General features: G+C 34.3%; 1 protein-coding gene across 1 annotated transcript; it reads right to left on the minus strand.

Moving 5' to 3' along the window:
• Positions 1–2,038: 2,038 nt before the first annotated feature.
• LOC110648751 (zinc finger protein VAR3, chloroplastic) lies at positions 2,039–14,649 on the minus strand. The gene is made up of 7 exons (XM_021803088.2): positions 14,191–14,649; positions 13,971–14,088; positions 11,865–12,247; positions 3,395–3,511; positions 3,080–3,196; positions 2,460–2,558; positions 2,039–2,365 (listed from the first exon to the last, which is right to left on the minus strand). Exons 1-7 carry the CDS (start codon positions 14,520–14,522, stop codon positions 2,254–2,256), a joined length of 1,278 nt encoding a protein of 425 aa, XP_021658780.2. The 5' UTR covers positions 14,523–14,649; the 3' UTR covers positions 2,039–2,253.
• Positions 14,650–14,789: the final 140 nt, after the last annotated feature.

Below are 14,789 nucleotides of genomic sequence, written 5' to 3' on the forward strand. Positions count from 1 at the left end.
AAATATTAAATATTTTTATTAAAATTTATATAATTATTATTTTAATTAAAATTTAAATATTGTGAAAATATAATAATTTAAAGTTTTATTTATTTTATAAAAAATATTTTTTTTAAAAATTATATTTTTATATTTTTTATATTTAAAAGTACTTAAAAAAATTAATTAATAAAAAATATTTTCTTGATAAAAAAAAATTAAGTCATTTTTAAGAAAAATTACTTTTATTTTTTAAAAAAAAAAATTATTTTTTATTTTCTAAACTTTAAAAATCTTATTAAAATAAGAATACACTTACATATATGAAATAAATAAATATTATTAATTTAATATTATAATTAAATAATAAAATATATTTTTATTAAAAATATTTTCTATATATAAATATTTTTCATGAAATAAACAGAGTCTAAAACATTAAAAAAATTTTATTTTTTTTAAGTTAATAAATTTTTTATAATTAACTATTTTACAAAAAAAAAATCATTTTATAAAATTTTAATGAAATAAATTATAAAATTTTGTTAAATTTCTTTATTTTTTATAATATAATAATTTTACTTTATTTTAAATTAAGTAATAACAAAATATGTTAATTAATTATATTTTATAAAAAAATTATTACTTGTGACATCACATGGCAAATTCTTTTCTAAAATTGCGATATGACAATCTCTTAAAAGGGTTTAATTATATATAAATTGCTGCTTTTAATATCATGAAAAGCTCTTTTCTTAAAGTGTTGCATAGTAAACTCTCAAAAAGTTTAGCATACTTTATATATAGATATATTTGAAATTATTATTTTAAAAATATTTTTTATATATTTAATTGTAAAAAATTTAAAATAATTAACTAATTATTTTAAATTATTTTTGTAAAATTTAAAATAATATTTTTTTAAAAAATACGTTTTTTGACGTTGCTCCAAATTCATAGTAAAAATGAATAAGGATTCGAAACATTAACAGTTGCAATTACAATGATTTATAAAATATCAAATATGATATTATCTCGTATTGAAGAACATGATCCCGTTTGAAATGATCTTCAAAGATGAGGATACAGCTTTTCTTAAACCCTCTACATGTTGTAATCTAATTCACGCAGACTGTACGTCGAGTGTTTTGTCATTATTATTAAAGTTGGCATTAAAAAAATATATTTTTTTATAAGTATATTAATTAAAAATAAAATTTTAATTAATACATTTTATCTTAATAATATTAAAATAATAAAATAATTTTTTACAAATTTTCAAACATTGCTTCTTCGTAGGGGTGTGCAGTTTTCGGTTTAAATCGAAAAATCGAATCGAATCGATTAATTCGGTTCAATCGGTTCGGTTTTAAAATTTAATCGGTTCGGTTCGATTTATAATTTTGATAATTTCGATTAATTGATTCGGTTCGATTATTTTTATAAAAAAATAAAAAAAACCGAACCGAACCGAAATTATTAATATATATAGGAAATAAAAAAAATCGAATCAAATTGAATCGAACCGAAATCAAAGAAAACCGAACCGAACCTAAAGATTTTTGAGTTTTGATTCCTAATTTTTTTTGTTTTTATGTTTTTATTATTTAGATTTAATGTTAAAAATATGAAATTTTATAAATTTCGGTTTGATCGGTTTAAAATCGAACCGAACCGAAATTTATCAATTCGATTCGGTTCGATTTTCTCTTATCAATTGATTCGATTCAATTTTTAAAATTTTCAATTTTTAATTTTTGATTTTATCGATTCAATTTGATTCGAAACCAAACCGACCGTTTACACACCCCTACTTCTTCATGCTTTCAAGGCGAAAGGTTTGAGGACAGTTAATTTTTATAGGCTATCTTAGAACTTTGTTTTTCTATTATTAAAATATTTATAGATTATAATTTATTTTAAAAATATTCTTTAATTTACAATAATAAATTTTCGAATGCAATTTACAATATAACTTTAGCCAAATCTTTTTTCTTTATAGAAAACAAATCGTAATTACAATAAGAAAATACTCCTAAATTATGTTAGTTAAAGGCTATTAAAAATTATTTTAATTTAAAATTGACATGTTCCAATAATAAGAGCTCAAAAATAGCTTTAACAACTTTTTCAAACTAAATATTTTTTTTCCAACATCTATAATTATATTTTCCCTGAAAGCATGTTTAAACTACAATTCCAAACGGGCTATACATCATATTGTAACATCCTTGATCATCTCCAAGAGTGACAAAATACTGCCCAGCTTCCAAACTAGTATGGGCTCCTCCACCTCTGTTCTTCATACTCTGTTGTTGCTCTTTCTGGACGTTCATGATTGCACTTTCGGCAGGAGGTGTTCCTACTGTAATTCAAGAAATCACACCTACAGGAACAGAAACAGAAACCGTTTGTTATAGATCTTTTCACTGTACCTTAGGAGTTAACATCAACAGAGAAATGGATAGAAAGAGACTTACGATGGGCATTCCCAATCTCCAGGAATCAGCTGTCTCTTGGGACGTTGTTCTCGACAGCGCAGGCACAGCTTATTGTTTGCAAAATTCATAAATCCGCATCTGCACATGAAAGTCAAGGAGATAATTTCACTAATTACCAACAAAATGAGAAAAATATTCATGTCATATTAGCAGCCCCTAAGCTATGCTTTTTTAAATAGCAAGAGAAATATCTTTGGTTAAACTAGCTGTTACTCTAAACCACGCATAGGAAGAAAGATGCCGCCTGTTATGCTGCTTATTTTCAAACATGTCATTCTCAGAACAAATTTCCAAGCCAATCAGCAAAATAAATTTCCTACAAATTGTTAATGAGAATAACAAATGATGAATGTATTGGAAATTTGGAATCTGCCATATCTCTACTACCAATTTAAAGAAGCCTCACAATCAGGCTTGCCAAAACACACATGAAGCCCAACATCATAAGTACCAGGCTGTGATCATTTGAAAATTCATTGCCTAAAAGACTGGTTGTGGGGACAAAATAAGCCAAACTTTTTCTTTGCTAATCACAATGCAATTTTGGATTACAGTGTCCGGTGCTCTGCTTGGCAAGATAAAAACAATAGGCAACTTACTCTGGGCAATTCCAATCTCCTGGCTTCATTTGTACTTCATTTACACCAACCACCTTTGGTCCCTCTGTTTTGCACTTTAGGCATCTTATATTTCTAGAGAAATTCATGAAATCACATCTGCATGCAAATCACAGGCTCCAGTTAGTAGATTATGAGAAAAAAGCACAAAGCTATAGGCAGGAGATGCTAGTTCGTCATCTCACAACAATCATTACCATCATATCTATGGACCATATCATAACAGTATGCATTATTCTACAACAGAAAGCAAAAGAATTGAAGTAGGGTAGCCATACAAGAACAATAGGAACTTACTTGGGACATATCCAATCTCCTTTCTTCATTTCAGTATCAAAAGCACCAACTTTTTTCGGACCTTCTTCACTACATTTTAGGCATCGTATATTCTTAGAGAAGTTCATAAAGTTGCATCTGCAGAAAAAGTTCTAAGGATGTCAATCATAAACACATAAACACATAAACATATACATGTAAATATTGGAGAAAGTGGCTAGAAAGATCATTGTTTTCAATTGCAAACATGGGATGTGATAAAGCCAAATCCCACATCAGTTAGAAAAGTCCACAACTTGGCTTAAGAAAAAAAAAAAAAATCCTCCTAGTGGCAAATTCAAACCGAAGGACCTTTCAAGTATATTCTAGAAGAGCAAATAAAGGCAATAACAAAATGGAGGTTGTTAGTGATGTCAATAGCATGTGAAGGGGTGCCAACAGCTGGATGAGTAGGAGAGCGAGAAATAGTATAAATAAAGGGGTGTGGGAGCAGTTTGGCATGTCTGGAGAGTTCTGTTAAGTATCTTCTTTGTGAAGGGGCAGGGGTTGTTTTCTTTGTTCGGGGAATCCTTCCCTGGGGGCTGAGTTAGCCATTTCTTTCCTTCTTTTGTTCTTTTACTGTTATCTTGTGGAATTGTAATTGAGACAGTGAGAGGAGATTGTTGCATTGTTCATCTGAATATTAATAGAAAACTCAATTCCATTTTTACATCCAGATTGATTTTATTGTTTAGTTCCTTAATCTACAAAATTGGTCCGACTTGCCGTTGTATCACATGAACAAAACACAAATGGATTCTTGCATTGATCAAGTAGAAAGGAACTTAAACCGCAGTGGAAGAGGTCATAGTCACCCTGCACGTTGACCAAGACCAATGCTTCACTTAGTTAGAAAATCTCATTATGTCTCTCATGCGCAATAAGCCAGTACCTCTAGAAGGTGAAACTTCCACTCCCACTCTATCACAACCACCAATGGGTAATGTGTCTCCGGCTCCCCCTAATGCTTGGACTCTTCTTCTAGAAGACTACACTCTTACTGCTAAGAAAGTTGAAATGCCATCCTTCGATGGTATTGACCCAATTGGTTGGATTGCTAGAGCCAAACAATATTTTGAAATCCATGCAACCCGTCCAAATCTTAAGGTTTCCTTTGCCTTGGTTAGTATGGAGGGTCCTCCACTTCACAAGCTCTGCTGGCTACATCAGCGCAATCCTCGACTTACATGGGACCAGTTAACTATCGAGCTATTACAACGCTATGGTAGAGACATTTCCGATAATCCTTATAAGCACTTCGCTGCTCTTTAGCAAACGGCTTCCATTGCCAAGTATATTGATTAACTTATTGCTCACGCTACTCAAGTCCCTGGCCTCTCTAATTCCCATTACTTGGGTAATTTCCTCAATGGGTTATGGGCAGACATTAGAGGGCGACTGCACTCTCATGAAACAATAGATCTGTATCATACAATGAAGCTTGCTTGGGAGATCGAACGTGAGTTTCAGTTTACTAAACATTCTCAATCCTCTAGTCGATTTCCACCAATAGAACCAACAGGAAAGTCTTCTTATGGATTTGGGCTAGGTCCTAAAGCTAGCTTCATGGGCTCAAGATCTTAATGCAAGTGGCCCATGTACAGGACGGGGCACTTATTCTCAACAAAAGCCTGACTCCAATTCTTCCAAACCTTTCGACAAGGCTTAGATACCATATCCTCGTCCTCTACAATCCATTTTGCCGGTCAATAAGCAGCCTACTGCAGTGGTTAGGCAAAAGGGGATTTTGCCATTATTCTCACAATGAAAATCATGAACTCTAAGCTAAGGCCTTGTGTTTTCATTATAAACAACCTTATTCCCCACTTCATGAATGCCCTAATAAGTCTCTTCGGGCTTTAATTGTAGGGGAAGATGAGGATTCTATGGTGCTTGGGACCTGAATGCCTTACACATCTCCACCGACTCACCACTTCCTCTCCAGTTGGAAGAAGCCCATTTCTCCAATTTGGAATTATCTGTATTTTTGGCAGGTGGTATCTTTCAACCAAAGACTATGAAGATTTGAATTGATAGTGGTGCTAGCCATAATTTTGTGTCTCAAAATCTAATTTAGCAACTACATCTCATTCCTCAACCAACATCTCCATTTCGTGTTCAGTTAGGTGATGGCCAACAAATTTCTTCTTGTGGGGTCTGTCTCAAACTTCCTTTTGAGTCAAGGGCTTTCACTTAGCAGCGGATTGTTATGTTTTTCCACTTGGGGGTGTGGATATGATCTTAGGGGTTGCTTCGTTGGAGACCCAAGGTGATGTCCTAGTTAAGTGGGGGACAATGTCAATGGCTTTCACTCTTGATGCTCAACCCACTCATTTGCGTGGTGAGTTATCTTTATGCCGTACACCTATGTCTATTGATGCTATCTGTAAAATTATTGATGTTGTCTTCGCTGTGGTTTTATGGGAGTTGGACAAGAATCACCACTATGTTATTGAGGAATCCTTAACCCCCCAACAGTTTGTTTAGCTACAGCAACTTCAATTGAAATTTTAGCAAGTCCTTTGTGAACCAAACACATTGCCCCTCATTGGCTAGTTGATCACAGCATTCCACTATAAGAAGGGGTTGGTCCTGTAAGTGTCAAACCTTATTGCTATGGTCACCTACAAAAAGATGAAATTGAGCACCTTGCTTCATAAATGCTCACTGCTAGGATTATTTGACCAAGTTGCACCCCATTTTCTAGTCTTGTTTTATTAGTTCGAAAGAAGGATGGGAGCTAACGATTTTGTGTGGATTACCGGCAATTGAACAAGGTAACTATTCCGGACAAATACTCTATTCTAGTGATCCAAGAAATACTAGATGAATTGCATGGTTCTTGCTAATTTACCAAATTGAATCTCAAGTTCGGCTACCATTAAATATGGGTGATCCCTTCCGATGTGCATAAGACAACATTCCGCACACATTACAGCCATTATGAGTTTGTTGTTATGCCATTTAATGCTCTGGCAACTTTCCAAGCAGCTATGAACAACATTTTCAGGCCATATCTCTGCAAATTGTTGCTTGTATTCTTCAATGATATCTTGATATACAATCTAGACTGGGATTCTCATTTGGCACACTTGCAAATGTTATTGCAGCTCTTATGGGATAATTAATTTTATGCCAATTACAAGTAATGCTCCTTGGATAGGCTTTAGGTGGAATATCTCGACCGTATCTTTTCCGCAAAGGTTGTGGCAATGGACCTTTCCAAGGTTTCCAGTGTTATTTGTTGGCTGCCTCCAAAATCTGTTACTGTTGTGCGAGGATTCCTAGGCTTATTGGGTACTATTGGCAATTCATACGCCATTATGACTAGCTCCCCAAGCCACTCACTGCCCTCTCAAAGAAAGAAGTACAATCTTCCTTTTGCTGAAATGTTCAGGTACAATAGTCCTTTTGCTAGACTATTTAGGTACAACAGACCTTTAAGGCGATCAAAACAACAATTACTACTTCTCCACTGCTTGCCATACCGAATTTCACCAAGTGTTTTGTGGTTGAGTGTGATGCTTATAGGTCAAACCTTGGGCTGTTTTGATGCCAGATGTTCATCTCATAGCTTACTTGAGTAAACGCCTTTCATCCACCACTCTCAGCCATTCAGCTTATGACTGAAAACTTTATGGCCTTAGTTCTTGTTGTAGATCACTAGCGGCTATATCTTCTAAGCCAACGATTTGTGGTTCGCACGGACCAGCGCAGCTTGCTCCATTTATTGGAACAAAATATTACCACACCAACTCAACAGTTTTGGATATCAAAATTAATGGGCTACCGCTTTTCAATTGAATATAAGCTAGGTATCACCAACAAAGTAGCCGACGCTCTTTCTCGTAGAGATGAGGAATTAACTATCACTTCTATTTCTATTCCTACTTGGCTAGATTGGGATCAATTAGAAGTCGAGATACAATAGAATGCTTCAATCCAATTTATTATTTCTAATTTATAATTACAGCAATAATCTCATCCCCACTACTTTATTATTCAGGGCCGCCTCTACAAAGGCCACTTGGTGCTTCCTTGTTCTTTGTCGTGGTATCAAAATTGATTCTGGAATTCCATAGGACTCCCATAGGGGGTCATTCCAATGCCTATAGAATGTATAATAGGTTGTCGACAAATTTCTACTGAAAGGGTATGATGCGGATGATACTTAAAATTCATAGCTGCTTGTCTCATTTGTCAGACACATAAATACGAGACCCAATCCCTAGTCGGCCTATTACAACCTCTACCGATTACGAAGGTGATAGGGAAGATATTGCGTTCAACTTTATCATTAGCATGCCTCGTTCTAATGGGGTTAAATGTATTTTAGTTATTGTTGATCACTTTTCAAAATATGGCCATTTCATTATGCCATTCATTTATCGCTAAAACAGTAGCTAAATTATTTATTTGGAAGATTGTCCGCCTCCATGGTATTCCCAAAATCATGATTGGTGATCTATCTCTTTTTGAGCAGTTTTTGGACAGAAGTATTTCGCCTCCAGGGCATATAGTTGAAATTTAGTTCAGCCTATCATTCGCAAATGAACGGGCAAACGATCGTATTATTGAATCCTATCTCTGTTGTTTTTCCTCAGAGTAATCTAAGAAGTGGTTGAGCTAGGCTGAGTATTGGTACAACACCTCCTTTCAAGGTGCAGCTCGGCAAACACCATTTGAGGTAGTTTATAGTCGACCACCTCTCACTCAATTGTTTCCTGCTTGGAGACATATATTGAATTTGTGGCCTAAAATTTGGTTCACCATGATGAAATTCTCCACTAGCTGCAACATAACTTCACACGAGCATAACAATAGATGAAAAAATTTGTTGATAAGCACTGAAGGGATGTCCAATTTGATATTGGTGACAAGGTGTTTCCCAAACTTTAGCCTCACCCTCAATAATCCATGGTGCGACGAGTAAATAAAAAATTGACAGCAAAATATTTTGGTCCTTTTGAGATTGTGGGAAAAATACGTGTTGTCACTTACAAACTACAACTGTCATTAGCCTCTAAGATACAACTTCTTTTTTTCATGTTTCTCAGCTGAAGAGAGCAATTGGCAATCATGTAGTGGTGACCACTCTTCCTACAGATTTGGTAACCAGTGACACTCCTCTCATTGAGCCTGCAGCTATTTGTCAAACCAAGACTGTCTAGAAAAATGGTGCAATTGTGTAGCAATTCCTGGTCTAATGGAAGGATCATTTTACAGATGATGCTACCCATTGTTATCAAAGGCGCACCTGAGGCGTGCCGGAGGTGCAAGGCGCACCAGGCGCAGCCCATAGCGCCTGAGGAGCCCAAAGGCGCATGACCTCCAGGAGGCGCACCTAGGCGCTAGGCATGCCTCACGAAGGCCATCCACACCCATGCAATCACAGAAAGCAAACTGAAAAAAGAAGAAGGAAAAGAAGAAAAAGAAGAATAAGAATATCTAAAAAATCTTACTTGATTGTATCCTCTCCTAGGCTCGGGCTTATCTAATTTATGATTTGAACTCTAGGTATGCTTTTTTTTTTTTTCTTTTTCTCCAGGTATGCTTTTTTTTTTTTTTTCTTCCTGCTCCTCTCTCCCTCTCTCCACCAGACCCATTTCCACCCGAACCATTTAGGTTTTCATTTCGCTTTCTCTTCTATGCTTTCTTTTCCTCCTTCTTTCCCTTTCAGAGTCTCATATCTACAAGTTTTCATGGCTTTATGCTTGCCATTTTTTTTCCCTGGCTGCTGTGTTCAGAAAGTACCCTTTTCTGATTCTAATCTAATGGGCCAAAGCAATCTTTATTAATAGGAACTGTTGTGTATTTACATTAGAATTTTGATGGATTATTCATATCTTTATTAATTAAATTACAATAAATACATATGTATTCTTAATGAATTTATAAAATTTAATTTAAATTATTTTAAGTCATGTTTAGTAAGGTATTATTAAATTATACATATAGTAAAAAATTAAAATTATCATTTTAATATTATATTTGATTAAAAATAAATTCATATTATGCATTTTAATAATAATTTTTACTCATGTATGTAATTTAATTGATAATAATAATGGTCCAATAAAATAAAAATAAGTAATGAAATAAATGATATATTACATATACTTTATATGTAATTAATATTATCTTAATTAGATTTGTGGTACTTATAATATAATTTATTTTTATGATTTTTTTTTTTTAATTTTGTGCCTCACCTCGCTTAGGGGCGCGCCTGCGCCTTGCTCCTAGCTCCAAGTCCCCTTGGCGCCTTGGTGTGCCTTGAGCCTTTGATAACTATGATGCCACTTGGATTGATGAGCCGGACTTTGAGGGTCAATTTCCACATTTTACCCTTAGGGACAAGGCTAGTTCTGTTGGGGTTGGCAATGATAGGGATGCAGTAGTTGATTCAAACCAAAGGACCTTTCAAGTATAATCTAGAAGAGCAAATAAAGGCAATAACAGAATGGAGGTTGCTAGTGATGTCAGTAGCACGTGAAGGGGTGCCAACAACTAGATGAGTAGGAAAGAGAGATAGTATAAATAAAGGGGTGTGGGAGCAGGTTTGGCATGTATGGAGAATTCTGTTAAGTATCTTCTTTGTGAAAAAGGATCTCTGTTTGGGGAATCCTTCCCTGGGGGCTGCGTTAGCCATTTTTTTTTTTAAAATCTTTTACTGTTATCTTGTGGAATTGTAATTGAAATAGTGAGAGGAGATTGTTGTATTGTTCTTCTGAATATTAATAGAGAACTTAATTCCACTTTTATATCCAGGTTAATTTCATCGTTTAGTTCCTTAATCTATGACTTTGCCATGTTCTACACTTAGTGTCTAATTGACTCCATGGCCTACGGTAGACCCAGCCACAGTCTGGTTCCAACCCAGAACCAGATTGACCAAAATTGACCTTGAACTGACAAAAACCAGCAGGTTCAGTTTGGTCCAACTTCGGGCCAAAGCAGATTTTTTTTCTCTTTAAAAAAATTGAACAAATTGCAATCATTGAATTTGATCAAAACTAGAAAAGGGGAACTTTTGAGGTTCGGATCTGGTTCCGGTTCTCCGAACCTTGAATCAGAACCGACCTAGTGGTCACCCTTACCCTATAGACAATTGACCTTCTATTTCAAACTGAGGCTCAACCACAACAGGTAGTTTGAATGGTTAACTACTAATCTGTATATCATCGATTCATCACCACAAACATTTAAATTAAGTAGTTTAAGGCAATTAGTGTAAAATCTCAAAAAGAACTAAACTAGCTTGCCAAGGTGCTCAAAAAGACTAACAAGTAATCGTAGATCAAGAAAAATAAAGACCTGAATCTTTTGCCTTATTGGCAATCCAAAACTACAGCCTTTGTTTTTTCTCAACAATTAAAGTATCAAGTCCAAGCAATGTCTTCATTCTTCAGAGATTGGAAATTTTTTATCAACCATTCATCATGGAGGAATCCACTTATGATAAACTTGTAACAAATTACATGAGCCCAATGTACTAGAAATTGTAAGTAATGAATGCAATGCTTTGCTATCAGCTATAGAAGCAGAATGAATGGGTAATCCAGAATTATAAAAAAAAAAAAAAATGCAGTTCGAATGCAATTCTTCTTTTTAGGGCTTAGATGGAACTGGAAATAAAGATGTCTGTTTCAAATTAAGAAGTTCTCTAAGTTTCAAAATGCACAATGCTTCATAGATGTACTAACAGTGATGATGAGAATTCCATCAAACTTAAAATGAGATTAGAAGAAACAAAATCTAATGCACCCATCACGATTTCATACATGCATGTGGATATGACTACCTTAAACTAGGTAGCTAGAGAGATGGTACAACTTTTGTGCTAAGGGAAAATATATCACAATCATAGGATGAGCTCATGTGCTAAAAACTAATAACAAAAAATTTCCTAACAAAGGTGCATGAGTAGAGTATGAGAGAACGTGAAAGTACGGTCAATCATAGGTAAGGTCAGTAGAAAACTGTGACTGTGGACTGTGGACACATAAGGAGTTTAAAGTACTTTAATTTCTCAATGGTTTCCCTTTAACAAAGCTCTCAAAGGATGTCCTCAGTGCATGAGGTGCCCAGATTTGTGAGGATCAAGGGAGAGTCATCTACCATATGCAGACTTCCCCTGCTTTCTTTGCAAGGAGGCTGTTTCTGCAACTCAAATAAGTGACAGTCTGGTTAAGGAGCATTCTCAAGATTGCACCAAAGCTCACCCTCTCTCAAAAGCTCTCAAATGAACATATCTTAATTTGGTTTATTTTATTGGCATTACTCTTATCTGCTTGAAACTTGAGCACTTTTCTGTTTCTCCAGAGGACATTCCCAATATGACCCCTTTGTATGCAAAGGAAGATACTTATTCATCCAAAGCAAGCCAGAGATAAAACATGAACAAGCAAAACTTACAGAGTACATTCCATTGTCTTCCAATAATACTTACTTGGGACAAATCCAATCGCCTCTCTTCATTTCAACATCCTGAGACAGTTTTTCATCAGAGAATGAATCAGATAAAGGAGGCTTCTTGTCATCATTAAATATCCTCTCTCGTTTCTTCTGATGGACAGCTTCAGTAGCAGGCTTTAGCACTGGTGGATCAGGGGTTTTCTGACTTAATTCAATCAACTCAGAAAGCAGCTTTCTTACAGCTGCTTCAACAACTTCTCTACCAGGAGGCTTTTCCTCTCCAGAAATAACAAGCGGATCTAGTGCATAGGACAATAGAATTCGCACTATATCCACAGTACGAGCATTTGCTTCATTATCCTTCAGTATCACATAAGCTCTGTCACAAGATCCACGCAGATTGCAGGCACCACAAACCTGAACACACCAGTGTTTAGTCAAACCACAACTCACAATTCTTAACAGTTGAGGTCCTTGAGGAACAAAATTCATTTGTCAAACTCAAAAGAGAACCAACCGAAAAAGAAAAATGCACCCTCCTTGGTTAAAGTAAAGGGTAAATTACACACTAGACTTCAGGATTTACCTATAATCACAAGCAAAGACAATATTCTCAATCCAAAATTTATAGAAAAATTACTTAATTAACCAAATTGCCCTCAAACATTTTGGAGGTTCAAATGTGTTGAAATTTAGAATGATAAAAAAGATAGGAAAAAATAACAAGAGAAAGATTTAAGAGATTCGGCTACTGAGAGCCTACATCCATGGACACAAATCCTCAAGGGGATATATTTTATTCACTTTTGCTGTGTGGTTTACATAATACATAGAATTTGATATTTACCATATTTATAATGGAAGATACAAGATATATATGGCATCCCATAAATCACTCCTTAATAGAAACGTTAATCAAGTCACTGATTAATCAATCACATGATTTTCTCATAAATCATATATCCTATGAAATAAGGAAAAATCTCATCAATTCCAACAAAATGATTATCACTAAATTATTATTTAGTCCTTGAAGTTTAACAAAATTAATGAGTCATTACTTTTATTTTTAAAACAGAATTAATTAGTCCTTAATATTTGATTTCATTAACACTTTAGTCTTTCTATTCACTTTTCCATTAGTCAATGACTAAAAAAAGCAAGTAAAGGTCCATAAACATATGAAATTCTAGAAATACCCTCAATTAACAAAAATTCATTTCCAATATTTCTTCTTTTTTTTATTAAAAAACATTTTTTTAAAGAAATTTCTTTTCCCATATTTATTTATTTCCAAGAAAAAATGTCTTATCAAGAAAAATAAATTTTCAAATAAAAAATACTTTCAGAAAAAAAAAATTTTTTTTTCCAAGAAGGTTTTTTTCCAAAAAATTTATTTTGAAGAATAAAAATTTTCTAAGAAGTTTCTAAAAGGATTTCTTTTATTATTTTAAAAATTTCATCATTGAGCACACATACTTGAAAGATGGTTAAAATATTTATAATTTAAAGAAAATATCTTGTAAAAAAACTTTTTCCATAGGAAAAAAAAATGTTTTGTTAGTGAAGAGCATTCTGAAACTTCAAAATTTTTAGATCTTTGACTACTTTAACTAATGGAAAAAAAAATGTATAGAAAGTAAACAGAAAGGGACTAGACTGTTAAGTGTTAACAGAGTCAAATGTTAGGCAACAATTAATAAGATCTTAAAAATACAGGAACTATCATTAATTTTGTTAAACTGCATGAACTAAATAATAATTTATCCAATGATCAAACAACTTAAACATATTTACAGTTGTCCAAGCATTTTGATAGTATATTACATAATTAACAGGGAACATTGTCCTTATCTCTGTTAGTTGCTAGCTAATAGTTAAGATCAATCATAAATACAGATGTTATGAGTTATAATTATAGGTAAACCTCAAGAACTAAATGTAATTAGCATTATTGGTCCAATGGTGCCTAAACCCTCTCCTCCCCAAACGCAGGAGTGAAGTTAACCTCATAGTAGAGACAGTTAGATTCAGACTACAGTTCCTCACTTTCCCCTCCATCTACCAAACCCACACCCCCCCCCCCTCCCTCCCCCACCCTCCCACCCACCACCAAAAAAAAAAGGGAAAATGAACGAACCTCTCCTTCATCCATTCTCAAGTAGGCCCTCAACCTTTTCGCAGAATTCACTGCTTTTCGAAAAAGATTGGGGCATCCACTCTCCACGACCTTTTGAATATCATCCACAGACAATGACCTGAATTGAAGATAATTTACTTAATACCACATTGAAAACCCAATAAAATCAAAGTAGCAACAACAAAAATAACAAAAAGACCAGAAATGGAATTTGGCATACTTTAATAGATCATATCTATCACGGGCAAAGCTAAGACAAGGGTCTTTCAATTGATTCATGTCACTGTAAATACTCTCAGTAGCATCATCATTTGTGACATTAGTGGTGAAGTAACCCTTGGACTTCAAACGGTCGACGAAGGAGACCCACTCAGGCCAGGGGTGGAGTTGTTGAAGGGTTTCTGTGGTACCAGAGTGGAGAGCAGCGGAGGAACAGAATCGATGGAATCGGAGGGGTTTGGAGGGAAGAAATGAAGGGATTGGAAAGAGAACTGTGTGGGCGTTAGAACAGTAGAGTAAACTGCGAGAAAATAAGAATTTGGAAGCTGACATTTTGATTCTTTAGGATGAGGAAATGGTGAGGCTGGGCATGGACGAGAGAAGGGTCTGCTGCAGAGCTGAAATGCGGCAAAAGGATTTTTGCAGGGTTTTAGCTTTATAGGGATAAGCCAAGCAAGAAAGCTCTTTTTTTCTTTTTCAAGGAATATATATAGATTTTAAAATTAAATAAGCTACTATGTTTAAAAAAATTATATAATACATAAATAATACATTTTTCATAAAATTTTTAATTTTATAATTAATTTATTTTTTTATTAA

Source organism: Hevea brasiliensis, chromosome 13, assembly GCF_030052815.1.
Source record: "Hevea brasiliensis isolate MT/VB/25A 57/8 chromosome 13, ASM3005281v1, whole genome shotgun sequence".
NCBI lineage: Eukaryota > Viridiplantae > Streptophyta > Magnoliopsida > Malpighiales > Euphorbiaceae > Hevea > Hevea brasiliensis.

Excerpts from the sequence above, each read along its gene's own strand:
- LOC110648751 (XM_021803088.2), bottom strand. The coding sequence starts at position 14,522 with ATGTCAGCTTCCAAATTCTTATTTTCTCGCAGTTTACTCTACTGTTCT. Across the intron at positions 14,089-14,190 it reads GATAGATATGATCTATTAAA|GTCATTGTCTGTGGATGATA; the intron begins GTATGCCAAATT and ends TCTTCAATTCAG. Across the intron at positions 3,197-3,394 it reads GGAGATTGGATATGTCCCAA|ATGTGATTTCATGAATTTCT; the intron begins GTAAGTTCCTAT and ends ATTTGCATGCAG.